General features: G+C 38.8%; 1 protein-coding gene across 6 annotated transcripts in view; it reads right to left on the bottom strand.

Annotated features, from left to right (window-relative positions):
* Window positions 1-25,383, bottom strand: part of ABCA5 (ATP binding cassette subfamily A member 5) — a 53,757-nt gene that overhangs the window by 11,915 nt on the left and 16,459 nt on the right. For 5 of the 6 annotated variants that reach the window (XM_026067515.1, XM_026067514.1, XM_026067510.1 and 2 more), the window contains 25 exons: window positions 23,294-23,420; window positions 22,349-22,466; window positions 21,643-21,764; window positions 20,706-20,910; window positions 19,365-19,523; window positions 18,474-18,571; window positions 17,240-17,469; window positions 15,635-15,776; window positions 14,709-14,897; window positions 14,219-14,366; window positions 13,157-13,325; window positions 11,468-11,526; window positions 10,761-10,871; window positions 10,336-10,511; window positions 9,778-9,897; window positions 8,825-8,963; window positions 8,543-8,633; window positions 8,167-8,306; window positions 6,479-6,598; window positions 5,651-5,852; window positions 5,232-5,401; window positions 4,229-4,356; window positions 3,019-3,156; window positions 1,774-1,887; window positions 1,122-1,292 (listed from right to left, as the gene is read on the bottom strand). In XM_026067515.1, coding sequence (XP_025923300.1) covers window positions 1,122-1,292; window positions 1,774-1,887; window positions 3,019-3,156; window positions 4,229-4,356; window positions 5,232-5,401; window positions 5,651-5,852; window positions 6,479-6,598; window positions 8,167-8,306; window positions 8,543-8,633; window positions 8,825-8,963; window positions 9,778-9,897; window positions 10,336-10,511; window positions 10,761-10,871; window positions 11,468-11,526; window positions 13,157-13,325; window positions 14,219-14,366; window positions 14,709-14,897; window positions 15,635-15,776; window positions 17,240-17,469; window positions 18,474-18,571; window positions 19,365-19,523; window positions 20,706-20,910; window positions 21,643-21,747 — 3,324 coding nt within the window. In that variant the 5' untranslated portion in view covers window positions 21,748-21,764; window positions 22,349-22,466; window positions 23,294-23,420. Of the gene's footprint in view, window positions 1-1,121; window positions 1,293-1,773; window positions 1,888-3,018; window positions 3,157-4,228; window positions 4,357-5,231; window positions 5,402-5,650; window positions 5,853-6,478; window positions 6,599-8,166; window positions 8,307-8,542; window positions 8,634-8,824; window positions 8,964-9,777; window positions 9,898-10,335; window positions 10,512-10,760; window positions 10,872-11,467; window positions 11,527-13,156; window positions 13,326-14,218; window positions 14,367-14,708; window positions 14,898-15,634; window positions 15,777-17,235; window positions 17,470-18,473; window positions 18,572-19,364; window positions 19,524-20,705; window positions 20,911-21,642; window positions 21,765-22,348; window positions 22,467-23,293; window positions 23,421-25,383 lie in introns of those variants that run through there. The other variant, XM_026067517.1, reaches the window with a different exon arrangement.

Here is a 25,383-nt window from a genome sequence, read left to right as displayed (position 1 = left end):
AAAAAAAAAAAAAGTTTCTCAGCAAATATACAGCAAGGACCTGTGGCTGAATTTCTTGTATAAGTATCAACTGGGATTATTTTAAGGTGGAACTCTAATTCTGGACATATCTTTGTCACTTAATTTGACATATTTTTCCACACTGGTACATACAGCAAATATTACTAAAGATTCAAATAAAGGAGTGCATGGATGGGTAGTAACTCCATTCACACAGAATGGAAGCTTTGAGTTTCCTTTAAGTTATTTCCTATTTTTTAAAATACAGGCTCTCATAAACGTTGGCCTCGAGATTTTGGTAACTATTAGGAATTCCATCTGCAATTTTATCATTTTTGCAGAAATTAAAACAAGGGTAGATGCACTGGTAGAAAAATAGCTCTGCAGTTCTATGACCAAATACCAAACATGACTAATGCAAAGGAACAGATTYTGGGAAAGAAGCTAGGAAAATCTGATTCTTTTCAATTACATCTGAGATCTCAGAAAAGCCCTTTTTGAACATAAAAGATACGGAGACTTGTACTCTCCAATTTAATCACATGTTGCAATTCATTGTCAAGCTGGTCTGTGTTCAAAGACATTGTAACTTCGTCAGTAAGCAGCATGCCACTGAAAAGCAGAACAATTATCAAGTGGTAAAAAAAACAAGTAGTGCAGATCTAGCAAACAAGGCACAGAAAGATAGTATGTATTGCTGGAAGAGCCCGATATTTTGAATTTCAATTTTATTCCAGTTCTGAATGAAACTCCAAAAGCCCATGGCAAAAAACAATATTTTGCCTTTGGCGCAATCTGACTGGTGTGTCTAAGCTAAAAGCCCTGGACACATGTCCTCAGGGCTTTCCAGCTCCTGGTTTCCCATCAGCCTGCTAAGCAGCCTGCCAAGAAGCTGTCATGAAATCAAGCAAGGAGACCCAACCCTGAGTGACTTCTCTTACAACTGTGTCAAAATCAGACCATCTTCACCAACATCCAGATTTTATCAGGCTTTTTCTGTGAACATGGGTTGGAAAAATTCTGCCGAATCCTCAGTTCTAATAAGAATAAACACTTGTGAAAAATAACATTAACAAGGTCCTTACATTCCCTTACATGCTATGATCCCCAACTACACTTACCACAGCAAGGAACTTGCCAACRTAGAAATAAACACCGTAGTGAAATGCAAACAGGCTGCCTATCATCAGGACAAGAATGGAGAAGAACAGTGGGAAGTCAACAACTGCTTGTCCTGTCCAGTAAGCAGATGGATAAAGACCCGCTATCTTAAGTTGTGTGTACGCTTTGATCTGCAAAAGGAAAAGAACGTCCACAACGTTAATTCTCGCTGGTAAGTGAGCTGGACCTCATTCTTCACTCTAATACAATTCTTTTTTTTTTTTTTTGAAGTGAGGTCAGAGTAATTTACCTAGATATTCCTGATCTAAAGTTTTTAGCTGCCAAAGAAGCATAATGTACTTCCACAGGAGGCAAAAACACTTTTCTCATATTTATTCTACGCAACGTAGCAAGTACCATGCTCATGTCTGCATAGTTGTGCCTGCCTTGTTCTTCTCAAGGCAAAAGACAGTATTTAAAATGCCTCTTAAACTTCTTCAAAAAACTGAAATCTAGGTTAAGTTCTTGTGCACTCTATGAATCAACATTGCACTGCAGCAATTACTGGCAGGTAGCTGCTGTATGACCATATCCCCTCAGAAATTCTCTTATATGGCTAGATATGTGCTTTTCAAATGTGTCTCAAACTGCATATTTTAACTGAAAGTTTACCTTATGGTTTTCTGCATTCTCCATGGCAAAATACGGTGGCATTCCAGTAACAAAGATTCCTAGTAAAACAGATTGAAAATAGAGCTCTAGCTTGAAAACTGTGTCAGGAGCATCCTGAAAAATAAAACAGTTTTTTTTGATAGGAGGAATAATAACACACACCCCCACACACCCCTACCTCCACACACACCAAAAAAAGAAAAAAAAAAGAGGATACTTTGTTATACATGCTTTTAAAAATTCTTATGTCTGGAAAATATATTTATATCAGATACAAATTTTCACTCCTTATACAAGTTGTTTTTAACAATATTGATTTTAGTATAGATTACAAAAAAAAAAAAAAGAAGAAAAGAAAACACAACAAACCATTTAACCATGGCATATTCCATTCAGGTGCTAATGCAATAAACTCTAGTTCATCAGCTACACAGTAATACCAAGAAATCTAGAATGCGTGTGACAAGGAATGCATTAGTAATTGGAACAGGACTATAAGTTTCAAAACATACACTATGTACATCTTAAACTCATCTGAGCAGTAGCAAGGAGGGAAAAAAACTTATGGAGTATACTTATGGAGTATTGATAACTTGCAGTACTGAATATACTACTAGAGTATTTATCCAATGCAGTATCTTCTGCAGTATCTAATACATTACTAGAGTATTTATCTAATGCAGCATCTTCTTTACTCTCCTGCTTGCCTCTAGCCTTTCTAGAGTTCCCCTGCCTAAGGCTATTCCCTGCACTGCACAGGAGGAGGCAGACCTCCAGTGACCCCATGTTCAGCCTCTCAAAATTGCAGGCAATCACATAATAGATATTTTTCATAGGCAACAAAATCCCAGCATCTCATCCTCTTTCAGAGCCCCTCTCCCTCCATGTCTACATCAGTTATAATCTGCAGAGTGAAATTCTGGCTCCTTTCAAGTCCTCTTGAATTCTGTAAACATCAGCATTGCCTCACGGAGAACCTCCTCTCTGGGCTTTTGTTACCAGGGTCCAATCCTTCCCAAGAGAAAGAGCAGCATGGAGAATGGGCCTTCACGCCACAGTCGAGCCCCAACCACTGGCTCACCAGTTTCTCCCTCAGTTACTGCGTGTTTTCCCAACAGTGCCTCCTGCCCATGGGGAAGCTTTGTGAAGGTCTTTAACAACGATGTGCTGCCCACTGCACGCTTAAATGCAATTGTGCCATGAGCTCTTTTAACAGTCTCTGCTGCAGACACGGGTGCTGCTTACCGGAATGAAGGGGTTGCTCCAGATTTGAATACTCTCAGTCACGTTCAAATTGCGAAGAAGTAGATTGCTAACAATATTGATCAAAACTGGCAGGGAATGCACCATGGTACTGTTGAATACGACTGTGAAAAGGTAGTACTAGAAAAAAAAGTATTTGATGTATTAATTATTCTGCATGAAGGATAATACCCTGAACAGGGCTCTACTATGGCCAAAATTAAACCTGAACATTGATAAAAATCTTTGCATAATAAAGTATGCTTTGTAGGGAGCTCTATACTGCTCAGGCTGGTTAATAACACATAACCTAATTCAGTAAAATAGCCATGCTCATACAGAAAAAAACAATTGGAATTAATTTCCAAAATATTTTATGAACTGTGGCATTATGACAAATGATGCTCTACCAACTATAGTTCTGAGAAACATGAACGCAGAGCCTTGTGTATCCTAAGTTCTCACTAATGCATTTAAAAAACAGGCAAAAAACTATGTTAGTGAAGGACTGTATTGTCATACCAATATTAACAGTTGCAACAAAGAAAAAAAAAGGGAACGAGAGAGAGAGCTGGTAAAGCATTTTCTTTGTTAGGGATTAAATACAATTCAAATATCCAAATCCTTTTGACGCTCCACCAATGACAATACTGAAGTGAATACTTACAATCCAAGATACTCATTTTTATTTACATGAGAGCACTATGTAATTATACTTCTGTCAAATTGTATAATTCAAACTGCATAAGGAAAAAAAATAAACTACATATGCCAGGTCTCTTGTAAAGCAAAATATTTCTCCTGGCTTTTTGCATCTTTGTGGGGAAAAAAAGGGGGTGGAAGTTTTGTTAAACCACTATAATTATCATTATGAAGAACACTTATCTTGATAATATTCCATTCTGTTAACACGTGAATCTCTCAGGCCTCTGGTATTAGTCATATTTCCTTCATTATATTGTTCAATACTTGGGACATTTTAAATTTTGACTTTTTTTATTAAAAATAACCCACAATTTCAATCTGTGGAGTTGTCCCCAAGTATTCATATGAATAGCAAAGATGAAATCTAATTCTATCACCTCAACTGAATGACCAGTGTCAACCTCATCAAGCTTATCCTGAATGTGATTGTCAGGAAATAATACAACAAAATAGTCACCAACCAACTACTGGTCTTTGGGATGTGGCAGTGCAGGTCCATCTTACTTACCTTTCCTGATTCAAAAACATTTAAAGCCGCGCTGTGTGGTGCAGCTGAAACGTAATTACTGTCATTGACTATCTCCAATAGGATGTTCATGCTCCCAAGAGAGTTGACAATGTCATCGATATCTGATTCTAGCATAAGACAAAGAAAATGACATTACTACTCATCACCAGCTTGGAATATTTTACACAAAATTATCAATCAATTTTCCAGTCAACAGCAGCAAACTTTTCTCACTGATATAACCCTATGATGAAAGATCACTGTTTCCTTACACATGCCTACCACAAATATCCTCTGCTATTTTGAACACCACAAATGTTTTGATTTCAGCTTCCCACTCAACAGCCTCACTAGAAATAAAGAATAATTTTTAGCTGCATTATCCAATTAAGTTGTACAGATCAAATGCAGCAGTCAGGAAGTGGAGGCGCCAAGAAACATTATCAGAATACTCAAAGTTTCAACGGTACAGAGAATTAACTAACAAGGCAGGAAATCACTGTCATTCTGACATGGTATTGGAGGACTAATGTTGTAGTAAGTACAAATTCTGGACTGATCAAGTATGGGTTTGTTTCTATTGCACATATTGTGGCTACACAACTCTAAACATTCTGAATTGAAACAAAATGGGATTTTCCGAAGTGTTTTGCACTCAGACTTTAATGCTGACATATCTGAATGTCTCTGATGTAGTATCTGTCCAATTCATTTACAACAGTCATTCTTCTTTATCCAGAAATAGCATGGGAATACTACACACACAAGAAGGAGGATCTCTGGACTGATAGATACCTACTCTCTACCAAGTTTAAAACTCTTCATGCTAAATTATTTGGAATAATTTCAAGGAACATTTGCTCAGAACATAAACACCAAGTTGTGCATGCTACCTTTCTCCACAGTCTGCAAGCTTTCTTTCCCCGCAATGGTGAAATACTACATTTTAAGAGATGAGCGTAACTAGGAGCTACCCTCATGGAGCTGGCATTTGCTGTCCTACCTGTGGAGTTCTGTAGGAGGAGACGAGTTCTGTACTTGTGATATTTCTCTCCAGGCTTCAGCAAGTACAAATCTGGGGAAAGTTTGATAGGAGCTACAGAATTTTTGAAGTAGTGGTGTATAAGAAACAAAAAAATCTGAGCTAAAAGAAAAATCAGAAAAAGCAATAACCTGAAAGAAATAAAAGTTTCATTTTTATTAAAATTCATTGAAAGCAGACCCAGTTTATGTGCATGTTAGTTGAAATAACATGTCCTTCACCCCAAAAAGCATGTATTCAACAGTAACAGAGAGTCTCACGTTTGTTATTGTTTAAATGTAACTACTAAAATATATTAAATCACATCCTCCAGTTCCTCTGTTGTCATTCAAACAGGTTTTGAGAATTTTGTATGCAAAGAAGAAAGCCCCAATACTTACACAACTCTCACAGATTTATTTTCCCGTCTTAGACTAAGGAAGTGAACTTTTGCAATAGTAGAAACCTGCTTCTTCCAAAGAGCTGTATTGCTCGTTATAGATGATTTTGTCTCAGAGAACACCAGAAGGCTCTGCTCCATATCATCAAGTGATTTTGTATCCATTTCTTCCTGTACTTGCTGGGAATTAAACACACTATAATCTGAAAAAGAGGAAACTTATAATAATTTGACTACTCTGACAGCACTATTGACTATGCAGTTTGGAATCACAGGGCTGGCAAAAGTTTGGTGGCCATCCATTTTTCCTCTGACTTTTAAACTGGAATTGAAAGTAAATTCAAAGGAGGGGGAGATACCTCAGCCCTAAGTGCAGGTTACAAATATTAATGTCAAAGCAGATAGTTGGAAATGAATTCTATTTCGTGCATCTACAATTGTACAAAAGTACAARCTTCCATAAGGAAGACGAAGCATATGGCCATAAATGGTGGTACTGTAATGCAAAGTAGTTAGATGCAAGTACACTAGATGAAAAATTAAACACTTACAGAGAAGGCCAGTAAAAGGCTTTTCCACTCCTGATCCCCCTGGAATCTGTTCTCACCCAAATCGCTCTTTGCTTTTGAATATTTCAGAAGTTTGGAATAACGTGATCGGATGCATCCTATACTGCCTGATRGAGTGCTTACAGGTGGATTTTTTATTCTTCCGCTGTAGTGAAACTATTTCAAGCTGTGCTATGGCGTAGACAATTGTACACTAATTACTAAGACTAAATTGAATACAAGGGAAAACATAAAAAGAAAATATTAGAGGTCTGTCTCACCTGCTTGATCAATCTCTGCTTCAACTTCCAGCTTCAGATATACATCCTCCAATGTTGTCATGGAAACACCATAAGTAATAACACCCAAATGTGAATGAGTGTCAAGATCAGAAAATAAGCCTAGAGGAAGAAATGAAATATATTGGTTGCTCTGAAATAGGATTACATCATCTGCCCAAGACATTTTCATTTAAGTTRGACTCTGCATCCCTAAAGCCTTCAGCACAACAATCTAAAAAGCAAGTACGACATAAATATAATTTCTTGATTATGAAGACATAAATCAAGGCTTGAGAACCAAGGTGGTGATAAGCTCCTTTAAGCGCAAAACTTTCTGAAGTGTCTGGTCAGGTAGGGAAAATGCTGCACTGGTTTCCCAAAGCTGTGCTGTTTACAAAAAACAGATCACCAGTCTAGAGTCTACTTGTGCTTAGAGCTGCCTATCAGCTGGCTCCAAACACATCTCTCATGCAAACACCAGCGCGGGGACAGGAGAAGAACTCAGGCTACACAGATCTGTGCCCAAGCACGAAGCGATTTTACAGATAAAACCACTGAATAATTTCACGTTAAAAATTACCCACATCTGTAAAGCTACCTTAACTGGACAGGATATTCTGGGTGATGTCCATAATTTGAAGACCAAAATTACATTCAGAGTGAGAGCATTCATTAGCACCTCGGGACAAAAACCATTTTCACGCTCTTGCCAATCCTATAAAATGAAGCACTCGACAAAACCAGGAGCTTCAGAGTCAAGGTTAAACTGAAAGAAATGCAAATGCATAACAGTGGGAAGGGCAACTAGGACACCCAGTGAAGCTTACCAGATCTCTAATTTTTTCTACCTCAGTGGCAGAGATACATTCCTAACCTCTGCTCCTCTTTAAAATAGTTTGGAGGAATTGATTCTATCTTGCATAAAGATGCCTGTTTTTCAAAAGTACACTCAGTGACTGCTAAAGGTAAAGTTAATAAATTATTAACTAGTTAAATGCAATGAGAAAAAGATATTTATGAAATATGAGCCACATTCACATCTGTATTGGTTCTGTCTCCTAGTTTTTCACATTGTGAAAAGTACATACTGTTTCTTCCATTTTCTCCTGGGAGATGAACAAGGAGCCCTGTGTATGACTGATCAGATAATTGCTGCCATCTAGTGAAATCAGCACATTTGTTCCACTCTCCCTCTTCCACCAATGAATTTTAATGTAATGACACAATGTTCTTTCCGGCTCACAACAAGAGGGATTATTGTAGGACTTGTGCCTTTCTGGCTTCCTGCTGGAGGCCAGCCTTGTTCATTAAAATGTTCTGCAATAACAAGATGAGGCTTCTACAAGACAATGGCATTCTTGGCCAAAAGGCCTCTCCATTTCTGCTAAAAAGCTTTTCCCCAATATTTGCTGTTGGGTTCCCACACCACTCTTAATATACCACAATCCCGTTGGAGGAGGAGAGGAGGTCCTCTCTCACCTGAGAAAAATAAGTCAGTGAGAATTAAAGCAAAGACCTCACTGACAGATCTTCAGCAAAATCATAGCCAAACAACAATTACGTATAGAAATGCATACATACAGAAATGATAATATAACACCTCCCAAAGTAATACTAGCTACAGCCATGCTTGACAGATTTCTCTTCTAGATTCTTTCAACCTTGCAACCCCAAAAAAGCACCAATACCTGCAAACTTGTCCATGTCTTTGAGCGGCAAGGTGTACAAAAGCTGCTGATCATTCTCTTGTATCAGGCTGGCTGCAGGTATATGCTGTCTTATCAATGATGTTGTTGCTTCAGTGTTGCAATATGCATCTATGTGCATACTAATAAAATACACAGAAACAAATGGGATTTAAAAACTTGCTTTTCTCCTTGTATCCATACCAGAAACATTAGCCAGCAGAGCACCAAACATTTAGTACGAGGAAGATAAAACGATCTTTTTTTGCTGTTTTCTTTTTTTGTGGCGGGGTGAAGCGGGGTGCTATCTTACAGATTTCAACAGAAAAAGTGGGAAGATAAATGACACCATGTAGCAGATATCACATAAAAAGAGTACCTCAAACGGTAGCCAATTCCCCATTTGCTCTTGAGAAAGAGAGAAGATCCAAGGCATTTTAACATCCCTTGAGAAATCACAGCTTTACGATCTAGAAACAAAATCAAAAGGCCCTTTGAATCAGAGTACTGGCAATTTGCCCCCCCCCCCCCTTGTATTTCAAATAATCCTGTACTCCAATGGTTGAAGGAGCATCACCTTAGGTACTGTAACGCAACAGTTGCGTTACAGACGGCCTCTGCCCTTCAGGACTGTATCACCCAGCATCACAGCAGAACTTACCAGCAAGAATATCTGCCTCATCCATGAAATGAGTACTGAAAACYGTCACGCGATTTGCTTTTCTGTTTTTCAGGAGATTCCAAACGACATGTCGCGAACATGGATCCATACCTGCAGTTGGTTCATCCAGCAGTAAAACCTAGATACAAAATAAGAAACATTTTCAAATCTATATTCACATCTCAGAAAATCCTACTTAAGTAACAGATATAGGCCTTTTTTACTTGAAGGCTGCTATTTAGTTGTTTAAAACATCTGGAAAAAATTCTGAAGTATGCAAAGCAGCTATCTTCACTACTTTTTGAACACGTACATCACCTGTTGTGACAAGGGGAAAAATCACAGTAAGTTAATGCATTTTATTCCTTTTCTAATACAATTACATTTAGCTACCTATTGACTCCTTCTATTAAGGGACTGTTAAATATATGCACATGCTTTTAAAATCACAGTGAACTTCACATTTATTTTTAAATACATATGTAAAAGCAGTCTCAATTCTTATAAGCCACAGATACACAAGTCTGTAACACAGAAGAGCAGTACAGCTCCATTCCTCGCTCCATGTGCTTGCTTACACGACTTTGCAAGAAAAGTCTACTGATAGTGGGTTTCTCTGTTGCAAGCTAAGCGTTACCTGCCAGACACAATTCAAAACTTTTCATGCTACCTACCATATGAAGTGACCAAATCCATAGCTATTGCCATCACCTAAACTATTAACATCCTGAATCATAAAGGATGAAATGTTTAAGCCATTTTATCTGTCTAAACCACAGATGAGAAGAGGGAACAAAATCAACAGCTGCTCACAGTAACAACTTCTGYGTCCTATAATTTTTTTTATATATATATAATGTATATAAAATATATATTAAAAAACCTCAATTTGAACAAAAAACAACATTTAGGTGTATTAGAGACAAAGTCAAGAATTCAGCTGTCACACTCACCTTTGGATTCCCAAGAACAGCAACTCCTACTGATAGCTTCCTTTTCTGCCCTCCACTTAATTTTTTAGCTTGATTGTCTCTGATAGGCTGCATATCCAAATCTAAGAGCACTTTCTGCACCTTTGAAAAATAAGAAGCAGAGTTATTGTTAATAAAAGCAAGGCACTATCATTTTTTTTACAGGATTACAATTCTCAGCATTCAGATTAATTGTTTSCAATGCACAAAGTATTTGAACTGTGCACCTTGCTAACAAAGCTGAAAATCAAAATTGGGGACTTAAGCAACAGCAAAACTGTTAAAGTTAGCAGATGCCTATGTTTGTACACAAATGCTAGAATTTAAATGTTTCACAAGCATTTTAATCTCCTAGGAAAGATTATCTATTTATCTTTGTAAAAATATCTGTCTGCATTCTGCCTCCTTACCAGTTGTACTGTAAACTAACATTCCTTTGAACACTTGTCTTAAGGAAGTATCTTTGCAGCGTAGGGCCGTTCTGCCCTGCTAGATTAAAAATGAACATGTAACGATGATACTTAGGTCTAGTTGACTTACCTCTTGTATCAAATCATTCTGAGGTATTCCTTTAATTGCAGCAAATACGGATAGATTCTCTTCCACAGTTAATATATCAAAGTGTATATCTAACTGAGGGCACACACCAGCTATTCTTCGTACTTCAAGCATTTCATCAATTTCAGAGACTTTGTGTCCGTAGACAGAGACAAACCCTGAAAAAGCCAAAAGTAACCAACTGAAGTTCTTTTTTTTTTTCACACTGAGACAGAAAGTAGGCTAACATGGTCAGTTAAAAATGGACATTAATCTAAAGTGAACACTTTTAGACAGAAGCCAAAGAAAAAGTTAGTGTGACTTGGAATAACCACAAAGGTTAATGTCCCCCATTTTCAAAAGAAAGGTTGAAAGAAATCACTGAGTAAAATATACAGTCAAAATTTCCTAACGTCAGGAAACCTCACCATCCGTCGGTGGACAAAGCCCACAAAGGATGTTCATCAGCGTTGTTTTTCCTGTTCCGCTGTGGCCAAGCAGAGCTGTAATCTGGCCTTCATAGATGTCAAAGGATAAATCTAGCCCAGCAAGGCAAAAGCAACGGAAAGAGGAGGCATTAGTGATGTATTTGCGTTACCTCACAACAGACTCKTATCACAGAAGTAAATTCAAATACTGACATATTGGGTATGCATTTACACTCTGCTCAAAGGAACACCTTACCTCTACACTTTGGTACAGCATGGAAAATACTGCAAGAGCAGCAGCAAACAAAGCTGGGGACAGTCACCGCTAGCACTGATTATGGCGAGACTTCATTTTAAAAGCAGTACAAGGTTTCATGCCACATGGGAAATGACATGAAAGGGAACAGGGAAATGGGGCAGGGAAGATCGCATTGCTTAATGACAGGGATGGAGGAGGAATAAAGACCAAGATGTCACTGGATTTTCTCTTCGTGACAGAAGGGCTCCTCTTTTTGTGATACAATTTTAGATAGATTACTGCCAAAGCGGTGAGAGAAGACACACACAAGCATATCTGGCATTCATGCTCCAAGTCCCACCCCGCCAAAAGAAACCCAAAAGCCAAACYGAAACACAAAAGACCACTCATAATTCAGTTATTGCTCCTCTGCATCTCATAAGCAGCTTAAAAACTAAAATGCTCTTACTTCTGAGAGCCTCCACAGTTTCCCCCTTTTTCCTGAATGTTTTCTGAACACAGCTGATTCTGAAAGAAGACACGTCATTTTATAAACTACTTTAAGATCTTTATATGTCATTTTGATCGATCAACATTCTGCAACAGTCACAAAAAAGAAGACCATGCTAAAGTTGCACAAWATACATTAGAGAGCCATAGAGGCAAATCAAGAGACAGGAGATCTTGAAGGACTTACTGCATCTCCACACTGGTATCAGAAAGCTTTTTCTCAACACCTTACTAGGTTATTGTGTATGATGAGAGAGTAATTTCAAATCCGTATTTCTTTCACGGAGCAGAACAATGCACTAAAGACTTCCCAAACTAGAAAAGAGGGCACAGCTATTCCCCAATGATTTCACAATCTGACAGAAGATTTAACAGACAGGATATGGAAAAGAGGTGTTAGTACAACAGACTCCAAAGATGCAACTGCTGACAGCTCTTGACAAAAATCAGGCAAAGGAACACAGATGTCTTTCTCTCCAAGAAAGGTAAAAACCTTCCTCCCAGCCCCACTGTTTTTCAAAGYGGAATAAAACAAAAAGAAAACCAACCAGTTTATCTAAAGGAACAATGTGAAAGATGGGTTTTGGAGATGCATTTGAAAGCCTGGGAGGCTTGTCAACGAGGTCAGAGAGTGAATTACAAGTGTAAAGGATGGGGAGGAGACTGATRAATGTAAGACAATGAAACCTGTATGTACAAAGGTGGCAAAAGATGGGGGAAAATGACGGAGAGCTAGTAGAGGGATGCTATGAAAAGAGTCCAGGGCAGATCAGCAAGGCAGAAAAGGCTACAACATTCTTGCATGAAYGTCAGAGCATCAGGAGAAAAAGCAGACCCTTCAACCTGTGCTGGACATCCTAAGAGACATGGATAACAGAGACAACGCAAGACTAATTCTGTTCACTAAGCTCAAGTATTTATTCGAGCCTAGTAGAACCAACAAAGAGGAGCGAAGATGAAGAGTTTCTCTCAGGTCACATCATACTATTCTATTGGAAAATAATGAAAACAAGGACTAAGGGAATGATTCTGAAAATAAACTCTGAGAAGCACTGGAAATACATGACAGTCCAGATGAAAGACAACAGGCAACATGAAACAAAGCATGAAAGATGAAAGCAAGCAGATCAATTTTTTTGTTTTCTTTTACCCTCTTACGTATGACATCTGGGGTAAAACAACCAAGAAGTTCTCCAGTTTACGGAGAACTTAGCCTTCCCATAAACCTAGGATTTAACACTCTCTCCAGCAAGACTCGGATGYGCACTAACGGAAAATAACTCTCCCAGAAGAGTAGGCGTTTCAACATCTGCAAACACTTACGCCTCTTGTGGCCTCAGTGAAACTGAAGGAATGGAAAACTGACTGTTTTTGAGAGGACTCCAATTGAAGGAATACAATACACAAACAAATCCTTTCTTTAAGCTGAGTGATTTATCCTTGGAGGACATCCATGTAGTTGATGATGGGGCTTCATTGAAAATGGAAAATAGCTGTGCTGTGTGTGTGGAGAACTATCTGCAATGCATACCATATGCTATTTGAATCAACACACTAGAAAAACAAGAGCAATTTTCAAAACACACTTTAAACATCAGGAATTCAGGTGATCTGCTCAACTGAACTTGGGGAATGGGATGAGTCATACCTGATGGCTTCTTTTCCCTGAAATTCAGAAGGCACAGGTTCAACTATCTCACTGAAACTTAAACTGCCATTGATGCTGCTCTCATACAATTCCTTGTAATTTTTTCTGCGCTTTGACCAAAACGAGGGCTTCATGAAGAAAAATGATGTTCGGCGTAGTCCAAACTCCCCTGAATAATAACAGGGAAAAAGAAAACTTCTTAACAGTAACTGTAGACGTATCTCAGCATTTGAGTTTTGGCTATAAAACCTATGAGCAATCCTGCTGCAAGTTTAGGAGCCAAGCCCACGTACTGATGCTGGAGGGATCTAGGCAGCCAAGTTTACGCTATCTGCATTTAAGCCATCATTCCCATCAGCACTCCTAGCAGATTCTGGTTTAAGTATTTAAATATATGCAGAAATCTCTTTCTACTCAGGAAGAATTCCTAGTACTGAAAAAACGGTGACTTAAATACATACAACGTAAAGAAAGAGAGATCGCAAGCAAAGGGAGCTGAAGGGCCTAACCAGGGATTACTAGCAAGACTAACAACTTTGTTCTATACTGTGTTAAAACTACTGCTGTCACAAGGAAAGGTCTGGAACGGGCAAAGTAGTCTTTAATTTTCAACCCTGTAAAAACAAATTGCAAAGGCTGAGACACTAGTTAACCCAGCAAAGAAGCWATTCCTCTTAAAAAGATTGTCTGATACAAAAAAAAAAAAAATTAGCTGACACATCTAAAAGCAATCAATTCTAACCATGCTAATACTGTCCTCACATCTCAGTTTTATTACAATAAAAGTTATTTCAGCAAAAAGTAGTCAAGCCATAATTACAAATATATTTGTAAACAGCAGACATCATCTCCTTCTCCATAAAATTGAAATTAGACAAACACCACACTACTACAGTGCCAAGAGGCCGAGTAGTAATACCACAGTATGTCGGAGCCACTGAGAAAGGACCTAGTTGTTCAGAAATACCACCTAACTCTGCCACTGATCTCAAACTGGGGGCTCAGGATTTCAGGAAATTGTAACATTAGCACAGTTCAATTCAGTTTCTTTCACRAACATACCTGGAATAACCTGATCAAGGTAGACAGCTACAAGCAGATAAAATATGCTATCCAGCACCAATAAAATAAGAGAGATAAAGAGTGGGTAAGGACCATGATTTAGATTTGAAAATGTTGCACCATCTTCATAATCTTCTAGATGCATGACCTGCCAACAAACATGGACAGACTGAAATGTTGCAGACCTGCAATTTTATCAGTCGGAATGAAATGACAGCAGGGTGCAAAACTTAGGAACAGAAGAGATCAAAAAGCGACAGAGATCACAGCAACAAACACAGAGTAATAGTTGCCTGATGGTCTACTGCATTTTACTTGATATTAACATTGCCATAGAGACTTATTAAAATAGGCAATTCCCACCCCATCATCAGTTTTTAAAAAAAAGAATTAAACTGTTTAAGAATATCTACATCACCACCTCTTTGAAGGTGATGYAAGACAAATGATTGCTACGAGGCTGCAATCCGAGAAGTACAAGGTTATTTACCTCTGCAACGCCAATCAAGAAGGTGCACTGACACAAGGGACTCAGAAGCCACACAAAAGACTTTGGGAAATCTTCCAGCAGGACAATATTAAGACCCGCAAAACCAAAAGCCAGCGTCGCCAAGAATTCAACTATACCCACRTTTTTTGACTTTTTAAATAGAGGTGTCAGCATAAGTGCAAAGAAAACCTAAGAACAAACAGATCAAAAAATACAACAAGGTAACATATTAAAAAAATATAACAAAGCATAGAAAATATAAAGTAGAAAGACCATAACTTCATTTTTGTCTCTGGTAACCAAATCATGTTCCTGGAATAGSCAATTCAGCATTAACCCAAGACCCACATGTCCTTTAAAAACAGACTACCAGGAGCAACAGATTTCCCAAAGATGCCAGGCAAGGGACCTCAGAAGAGAACTATGAAAGAAAAATATGAAGCTATACTTTGCAATATGCATACACATTCTAATTAGTAAACCTGTTTTAAGAGATATATAGTAAATAAATATTTTTAAATTGTTTGATTATGAAYTTTGACAAGTAATTTGCTATATTAAATTGATTCTTGAGTTTAATTAGGGTTTTAGCATCATACTATATAGTAATAGCAAATGTTTAGAAGTGGGCATGGTTTGGGACTTCAAAACAGTACTGCACTGCATTTTCTGTTCAAAGACAGATGATGACTACAAATTCAAATACTTTGGTAAGGAAAGCTATTCCTCATAGCCACAATCAAGACCTGCACAAGCCCCTGAACCAGAGTGGACTACAGAAAGGGGATGGGGCACCTAAGATACCTGGTTATTATTTTGTTCTAACAAAACTACATCYAAGTTGTCTAGAAGAGAGAACGGTATCAGACAGGAATGAAAAACTCTTGGACAGGAGGGCCAAATTCAGTGAGATTCAGRATACTTACTGAAGAGATTCCATATAGAAAAAAGAGAAGAAATATCACAAAGGCACTGCTCTGGGGAAAGAGCGAAGAGGCTGTTGCAACGACCGCCATAAGAATGGACACGACGAAAATCAAACTTGCGTAGAGCAGCACCCAAGAAAGCCTACAAGCAAAAGGAGGGGGGGAGGGGAGGACACACACACACAAAAAAACAGTGACTGAATTCACAGTCTGAATTACTCACAGAAGTAGCTAAAACTACAATTCTTTAATATTCCTGACAGCTGCACCAAAGGACAGCCTTGCAACAAAACAGCCGCCCCCAAAAGAAAAGAGCTCTTGTAAATCTCAATATAATTGTTCGAAGCATTAGAGCATGCCCATCGATACCGACTGCATCAAAAAGAAACAATTAGATGATTCATGATATTTGTTGAACTTGCATAATTAATTCCCTAGTTTAACCAGAAGAGGGTAATTGAGTAGTATGTTTCAATAATTAAAGAAATTCTATTTAAAATTTAATACATTAGTCAGTCCAGTAGCTGAGCAGGGTAATAAAATACTCTTCTGTATAAAAACAGAGTTGAAAGCCAGTGAGCAAGTCTGAACTGAGGAAACAAATTCTTACAGGTGACACTGTCCTCACAAGCAAGTTGGTCAGGTTTTTTTCAGCGGTCTATCAAAGCTGCATTACCAACATGCCTTTGCAGATCACTCCCATTTTACACAGGGATTCCCTGAAGCCAAAAATCAAAATGATTTTTTCAAGATCGCAAATTCTTAATTAATACTGATGCATGAGGAGCAAGTGAGGACCACTAGCCAATACTGCAGGTGAAGGATATAACTCATTCTAAACAAGACTTGTCACAAAGGAAATATCACCAAAAAAAAATTAATGCCAAAAAAGAGCTTTGATAAAAAAAAAAAAAACAGAACAAAGGGAATCAGACAAAAACCAATCACAGCTGGCTGTTACGATGCACCAGAACAAGGTCCTAAGATGTTGTGGGCCATCACTGCTGGAAGTGCAAAGCTACACCTATGGTTTTATCTCTGCAACTACCGATGTTTTCAAATTAGTACATCCACTTATGTGGAAAAAAGTATGTTGTATTACACAATTTCCATCACAGCGGAGAAACAGCTTAAAACCTGTTGTTCAGACTTCTCTTTCTGTCATGTTAAAATTACAGAGTTAGATTGGATTAATTATGGGTTGGAGAAATGCTGATGATAAGTTCTGAAGAGAGATGGCATGTTACCTGTTTAGCCTCAAGAAAAGGTGTTACTGAGCCAAAGCATTAAAAATGACAAAACAAATTACATAAAAATCTCATGCATCATTTTATTCAATCCCTCCAAGTCTGGTATAATTCTATATTTATAAATGAAGCAGCATTACTCTAGTATTTATTTACAAAAACTATTTCTATGATACTATAAGTATCTCTGTGTTAGATTTTCCAAAGCACTTCATTCTTAGGCTGCTGCAGTATCARTCTGATCAACTGAAAACAATTAGTGAACTAAGAATAGGATAGATGGGGTTTATTATAAAGCTTTTTTTTTCTTTTTTAATTTTTTTCTAGAATGAACAAGTTATACTGAATACTCACATACCAAAAGGCAGTATCATGAAGTCCCAATATTTTTAAGAATTCCTTCAACTTCCTCTCCTTTTCTGCCACAATATGAATAGCCAAATAATACCCAAATGGTGAAAAAGCAATTACTAGGTAAATTAAAATGATTGCACGAGGAAAACTGTCTATTTCCATCACTTCAGCCTCTCCCATAACGACAGCTCTTGTTAATTCAAGTTGTTCCCAAACTGACTGATTAGTCTTCAGCTAAAAGGAAAAGAAGGAAGAGTCATTCTTGCATCATTTCTGATTTTACATCCCCATCCCACTCGGAAGAATGGCAGTGGTTTTGGCAGGTTTTGTAACCTGGTAACGGACGGCAACGAATAAGGGCTTAGATTGGTGAAAAGTCGCTACTGCTCAGCTGATGCACAGTTAAGTGTCCTCTCGGCTCAGACACCTGTGAGAACACACATTAGTGCTGATCTCCTCCACTGCAATTTAAGCTGACTTGTTTTACCTTACACACTTGCGATAGGCAGCTACCACAGCTCATCTGACACGTGGCAGCTCATAAAACTCTGCTAAATCAGTTCTTCATCTGGGTTATWGCTTCACTGCCTTGGAAAGATCTGGAGATTTCGAGGAAAATCTGAGACCTTAATTTCCTCAAATCCCAGTCCGAAAGCACAGAAATAGAACATCTGAAGAGATGGAGATAAAAAGGACAACAGCTTTGCAATTCCTGTTACCTAAAAAGATGGGACTTACTGAGAGAGGTGTGATGGGAGAGAAATACTTAAGAAGGTATTATTAACAAATACTGATCAGGAACAAAACAGCAAGGCAGATTTTACAGCAGCAGAGACAAATGAACAGTGTTTGCAGCACAAGAGGGAGTACGCATGKGCGTGCGTGGGGAGGAAAGCAGCCCATCACATGCTTTAACAAAATGGGCAGTGGTTTGAAGTACCATTTTGGGGTGACCACTGTCAAACATCTGTCTTTTAATGATTGCTATCATATATGCTTCAGACTCATTTAAACACAAAAAGACAACAAATGTCCACATTATTCAACTGGACAAGAACATTTCTGTACAAAATATGGCAAACCCCACAAAAAATATCCTGCCTCCTCAATGGATGTAAGCTAATGGTTGGTAAGGTATTTTATACAGTTAACAGACAACATCACAAAAACATTCTGAATGAAGGTAATTCAAGGATTTGAACTTCTTTGATCTTATTACACTCTTTATTTACTCTTACCTGTATAATTGCTGCATCGATGCAGGCTTGCAGAGCTGTAAATCCTGAGTGCCAGTATGTTACAGATTCACATCCTTTCACCAAGCTGGAGCAACTGGCTACAGAATAACCAAGGTATTTAGAAAAGCAAAAAGCTGGAGTTACAGCTGTCCTACCCCCAGTGTACAGATGTCACAGGTTGATGCAATCCCTTGTAAGTGGTAGAAACAACTTCCAAAAATATATATATACACATATACATATATTTATATACACACACACRTATATATCTAAAAAACATAAAGGACTAATTTGCAGTACCGGATTCAAAAGGCACCCTTCCCCAGAGCAGTCAAACAGCATGAGGGATATGCTGTTAAGCTTATAACTGTTATACAAACAGTGAAAGGATAACAGGATCTGATGAGCTACCAGATAATCTTCTGGATGGTTTATGAAGTGCTGTCAAAACCCCCCCCAAACCTGAGAACAAAAAAACCCATGGAGCATTGCTGTCTCCTGTGTTCTGAACACCTGCAAAGCTGCTTTACCGAAAAAGCCAAGTCATGCCAGGATGCAGCGGGTCCACAGACTCGCACGCTATGCGGCAGAGAGCACGTCTGCACAGCACAGTGCGGCAGGGCCAGCAGTGCCCCCGCCAGCACATGGCCTGGCTCCGAACCAYGAGGCGCCAGCAGCTCCGACAGGGAGAGCTGCAGAGCTGCTCCAGGCTGGCACTGCACTGAAGCTAACCTGTGCACCTTACTCATTTCTGCATTACGCTAAATTACACAGCACTCCAAACAGCTTCATTTATTGTAGCATGCAACAACAGGCCAAAAAAGGAAGAATGAGGATTTGATTTTCTAGTTTATTCCCTTAAGAAGTAAAAATAAGAGYGGGCACATGTACCTCTTGACTCSACGTAAACAGAAGACATGGTAACAGAATCAGGAAATCTAAGCTGGTAGGACATAGCGTCGTTGAATACTACGCCCACAAAGTTTGAGGGTTTAAAAGCACTAGCCTCTTGCAGTTCTTCTTCACTTAAATATTCTTCTGTGATTATGCCTGCAAGATAACAAATTATCATGTTGATTTGGGTATCAGCACAGCAGCAAGAAAAACTGTGTAACAGTTTATTTTAAAGCAAAGTCATGCCAGTCATTGATAATTTGTTTRGATTTGGATATATATAGGGCTATGTTTTTGTCCTGGTAAAGTAAACAAGTATTCCCATGAATATAAGCCTGCAGTAGTGCCATGTTAATAGYGGGGTGAGTAATTCAAAGAAAAGTTTACCCCGGCACCTTTCCCTCAGTCCTTTTTCCGCATTTCTCCTGTTCCAACAGCTTCCGTGCCCCAATTCTTGCAGGCTATCTGAGAATTTATTTTCAAGTACCACTGCTTTTCAACAAGGGCAGATCAACTGGCATAGAGGGTTAAATATACAAAAATATAATATTTTGCCACTGACTTCAGCAAAGGACTTCAGCTCTCAGCTCACAGAAAGCACAGCAGCAGTTTTAAGGGAGAACAGACTTTGAAGACAGAAAATGGAATCATTTACTAAAAACAGAAGAGGATATCCATAATGAAAATGCAGACCTCAGGCTGTGCTATATCTTAGAGATACCTTTGAGGCATGAATACCACAAGGAAGAGAATCAAAGATACCAAACTAAAAATACATCAGAGTGGTTTTGGATAGATCAGTTACCACTAGCTGTGTCAGCTATGCAGAAAAAGTGCTTTAAAAAAATCACTTTTAAAATCAAGGAGATGACACAGTGTTAATGGGAACCATCATTAAAAAAGTCATTGTTTTGACAGTAACAGGGTTGAAAACTCAACCTAGAATATCTGCAGATCAGCATCATCTGTTGAATTGACCCCAGGATGTCACTGTATAAGTACTAATTAGTTCTAGAGAGTTTCAGTGGCTTTTGGTACTTTGCATTTGCTCCAAAAACCTTTCCCTTAGCTATGTAACACCTGTGAGCTGTAACAGGAATACATATGTGGAAAACGTGAACTACTCTGAGGAGGTGATGCAAGAATATTTACCAACCAAACGAAAAATGTCTTCACAGTCTGTTCTCTTTAGCTGTGATGGAAAAGAAATGCTCTCCAGTCTGTCAGAAGCGGACAGGACTGATCTACCATTAGCAGCAACAGTGAACGTCCTCTTTAAACACAAGGCACAGCATGAGATACACTTAGAAAAATAAAATGCTTAGGCATTCCGTATACCATCTTCAAAGTTATCGAAAGCCACTTTCTTCATGATTTCTCTTGCCATGCTGGTTGGCGGCGTGTATCCAATGACAAAATTCACCAGCAAGGAGGTATCTAGAGTACCAAGATCCGTGTCAGGTACCTCGCCGTATTTCTTATGTGGATACATCATGCTCATGAGTATTAGCCAAAACAAGAAAAAAAGTGGGAAAAGGATTTCCTGTACAAAAAAAATAAAAAAATGAGAATTTAAAAGAGAAGTAATAGAAAAAAGATTTTCTGAGTCATACAAAGTTTAAAGAAGGGACTGTRTCTTTAATCGCTTGACTGCAAAGATTCCTTAATGATTTCAATGCAATAACATATTTAGTGCCTTTAATGCCAAAACCTTCTCTGTAGCACTGTAGCAAGATTTTAACAGCATGCATTGATAACTTAAGAAGCTATTTTAAGGTAAAAAGGAATAATTCTACCCACTCTAAGCATTAGTAGATTTATGCTATTTAGAAAAAAGCAAAAGACAGACCATGAACCATTAAACAAGTCAAGCCAAGCACTGCACTGGCTCTTGTTSACCTCAGAACTTCCCTTAAAATATCATACACATTATCTGGGCATATGGCTAAACCTTTAGAAGAGATTAAAACCTTTTAAAGAGGTCCAGTCCTGCTATACCAGTCAGCTATGATCCCTAGGAGGCATGCAGACTTTTTTGAAAGTGCACTAAGATTCAAGGGTATCTTCTAGATAATGCCTTATGATCTTATGATACATTTCCAGCCCAAGGATCATAACAGCTTCTGAAAAAGCCTATTTCAAACCAGAAATCAAAGCAGACCTAGAAGCTTCAGAAATACTGTGATGAAGCTGAGCATTGCCTCCAATTCAGGAACYACTTAAATGCAGAGTAACTGCAGACACAAAGATGACAGTAAACAGGCACTCCACTTACCTGAACACTACTTTTTTTAGTCCTACACTTAACAAGACAGTTCTTGAATAAAAGAGCTTTGGTTTGTCTCCATACTCCTGCCTCTCTCCAAGTACTTGGTGCCATTTTTCAAGACTAGTTTGCTTAACAGAAAAATAAACAAACAAAAAATTAAATAACAAAACACATAAGCCAGGCAGTTACAGCATTCATTACCTCTRAAAAGCACTCTCCAATATACATGCTAGACCCGTTACATCAAGAAGTTGTTAGCACTCATTTACAATCAGAGAGTTGTGCAAACAGGGCTGGGAGAGACCTCAGGATATCATCTGAGCRATCTTCCACTCAAAAACAGGATCAGCTCTATGCAAAGTAACAAGATTCAAGCTAACCTCRGCTTATTTTCATTTTATTACACAGATATTATAAACAAACATATTCATCTCAGTGCATAATTCCAACGTCCAACACATGAGCTCAGGGCAGCTAGCCAGACCGATGCATTTAAGAAGAGAGACATATCACCCCAGGCAAACTGTTCAATTTACTGTGAGTAATCCTTTTTACTGCAGCAGATGCCATACTACTTATTTTCCTAATTTACCTTTTCATTAGGCAAGCAGAATGAACACTAGTGTAGCTGAACATAAACGTTTGGGAAAAAAAAAAAAAGATTTGAAAATGCTATTTCAACACGCACCATTTAAATTCCACCAAGRCGTACCTCGTCAGCAGAGTGAACGGTAGGTTGGGGAATAATCACATTTTTATTCCCAGTTCTGCCACCAACTTGCTGCCAGAGGTTTGAAGTCACTGTTTAATCTCTATCCCCACTTCCTCRCCTATAAAATTGAAATATAATCGTTAACTGCCCAAGAAAGATCGCATGAGAACAAGTGCAGGTCTTTATATTATGTGGCAGATACAAGCTACTCTAAATGATTACCACCACCATTTCTAGATCCTATCTTACTAGCCCAGCTAAGAAGATCAGTGCCAAACTAGTTATATTGCAGGGTCTTGCAAACTCAGGGGGGATGTCACTTGTCTAGCATCTCCTTCCAATGGAAAGATGGTTGGGATGACACAAGAAGAAACCAATCAAACAGCAGATAGATGGAAACTGAAACTCTCTGTACCAAGATGTTTTCTTCTGAGACTGCTCCCACATGGGACCAAACATCTTGGGCCATGAGTCTTACCTGCAGCAATACCTGTATGCCAYAGGTGAACAATTCAGTCATTTTTCAACATTTGAGTCAAAGCATAGTATGGATTTTAAGAATTATCTATATTCCAGGTTTTCTGGTTATCGACCCTTATTCAAAGAGTCAACAAATGTTTTTGGTGACTGCACATCCAAAGCAGTTCCATAACAGGACCCGGCTGCTCTGCTACCTTTTAGACAACACACAGTTCAACGCTCCTTTCCTGCTATATTGTAATATGGAAACCTATTTTGGGAATACAAACATTATCTAACTAAAATAACATATGAGGCTGCTCAGATGTGAGCACCACTGCTATGAGTTTAGCATGTGCAATGAAAAACTTTAAATGATCAAACTGCTTATAGACAGGCATTTATATCAAAGCATGCATTTCTTTAAGTGTAGGAGGAAAGAGAGGAGGGGAAAGACATCTGCAAGCAAACAGAAGCACCACTCACCGCCCTCTCAGACTCTGATGCTGAACTTGGCTCTGCACAGGCAGGTTCGCAGATGCTCGGAGCCCGCTGGGTCAGTGGTGCCCTGCAAGGCAGCGAGGCTCCAGCCAGGCACATGCAGCGTGAGGGCCTGCAGGAGACATGTTTGCAAGTCCACTGAAAATGATCCTTGGGAACAGGTTCCAGTCAGAGCAAGCAACTAACTCCTAGAGTGCCTTTAATAGCACTGAAATGAATTCTACTTTAAAAATTAAACATCYTTTTCCTCTTTCTAGAAAAAACAGAATGCTTAAATGTCACCATAAYGCCACTAATTAATTCTCATAGAAAAAAAAGGATGCAACAGCACTAGGTATTTTTAAGCGAGAAACACTTTAAAATGACAGAAGAGAGTTTTAAAAAGAATCAAGAAAAGCAGCTATTGCTTACAGATTGTAAAAATCAAAGTGTTTCTTCTCTCTGTTCACAAGTAGTAAGCCCTTGAACTTCCACTGTTTGAATTTCAGGAGCTCATTTCAAGAGCATTTACAAGAGGAGAAGCTCCACTGGCTTCCTCGCTGAATGCAACATGACTGGATTAAAACAGCATAGTCTTCCTCAGTCACGCTTCATTTTAATGAAATCCAGAAAAGTGGCAAAGCTGATTTAATCACATATAATCACTAAGGTCAATGACTGCTCCTTTCTTTCTACCCAATAAAAAAACCAGAACAAAACAGAACACGATATCATTTCTGCACATCCAYTGGAATGCTTTCATGCTTTAATTCACAACATTTAGGTGGAAGGAGGAGTCACTGTAAGAACATTAATTCATTTCCTGGTATTGCATCCAGGAAGTCATCACAGCAAAGTTTCTGAAACTACATTATAAGTAATTAAAAACATTGAGAACTATCACTTGAATGCTGAAGAACTGTATCTTGGCAAAAAGTGCTTTCAGAAACTTCAGATGAGGAAAATGAATGCATATGCTGAACAGAAAAAGGAGCTGCCAAGACATTTATTTGAATAAGTATACTAGACAAAATGAAAAGACTCTTAACCTGCAAACATCCTCAACAACTTAGCCACTTCCCTACAATCTTGCACTGATAGGAGAAGTGGCTGAAGCACAACTGCTCATGGGAGTCTCAAATCAAAGCAATCTCAAGGAAATTACTGGTTTTGTGCACTTGATTCTACATTTGAGATACTGATGATTCTTACAGGAGAAAAATAATGATAACGCAATACTCAAAGATTTCCCTCTTTTCCCCAGATGTCAAGCTGACAATGGTCTGTAGCGGTCAATTTATATGATTTTGTGCTTCAAATCACATTGCCTTGTTTTTCAAGCTAAAGAGAGTGTGGGCCTCAGCCAATTGAAATGTGGCTTAGGGGAAAAACAGGAAGTATTTCAATGGACAACAATATCTGCAAAAAGATAAAAAAAACTGATTATCGACTGTGCTACAAGCAGATAACAGACTAAATGATATGTAAGAAAAACTCCGATATGCCTTTTATTGGCCTTGAATTATTTAAGCTAAATACTTTATGCATTTAAAAGCCAGACTGAATTCCTYTCCCCATCTGAATCCCAAAGGAAAGGGACGTTGCTTCTGCTGCTGAGCACCAAGACGACGGGCAGCTGCGGAGCGCTTATCCGCAAACTCATCGTTCCTTAATTGCGSGGTAACGAAATGAGAGGCAGCAGCACAAACGCTCGCGGCGCTGGTTACAGCCCCGAGCTCCGCCTGCCCCAACCGGCCGCTCTCCGGGGACTTTCGGCAGGTCGCTAATTGCAAGCGCCGAGACAGCACCGGGGGAAGGGACCCTCCTCGCTTGCCCCTTCCTCCCCAGCCCGTTAGACGCTTGGCCCTTGCACGATTTCCTCACGCTTGCAACCCACCCCCAGCTAAAAAAAAAATAAGTAAATAAATACAGCAAAGCAAACGCGCTTTGCCAACGCGTTTACTATATAGTAATGACGCGCACCGACTGGCAGAGCAAAACTCCTCCTCTTCCCCCCCCTTTTTTTTTCTCCCACCCGTTTTATCCCCATAAACACCCCCCACCGCCACGGCTGCGGTGGCGCATCGCCTCCCCCC

The sequence above is a fragment of the Apteryx rowi genome, unplaced genomic scaffold (assembly GCF_003343035.1).
Source record: "Apteryx rowi isolate R43461 unplaced genomic scaffold, aptRow1 scaffold_26, whole genome shotgun sequence".
Classification (NCBI taxonomy): Eukaryota; Metazoa; Chordata; class Aves; order Apterygiformes; family Apterygidae; genus Apteryx; species Apteryx rowi.
Note: the sequence above shows the minus strand (reverse complement) of the source record. Positions and strands in the feature narration are given on the sequence as shown.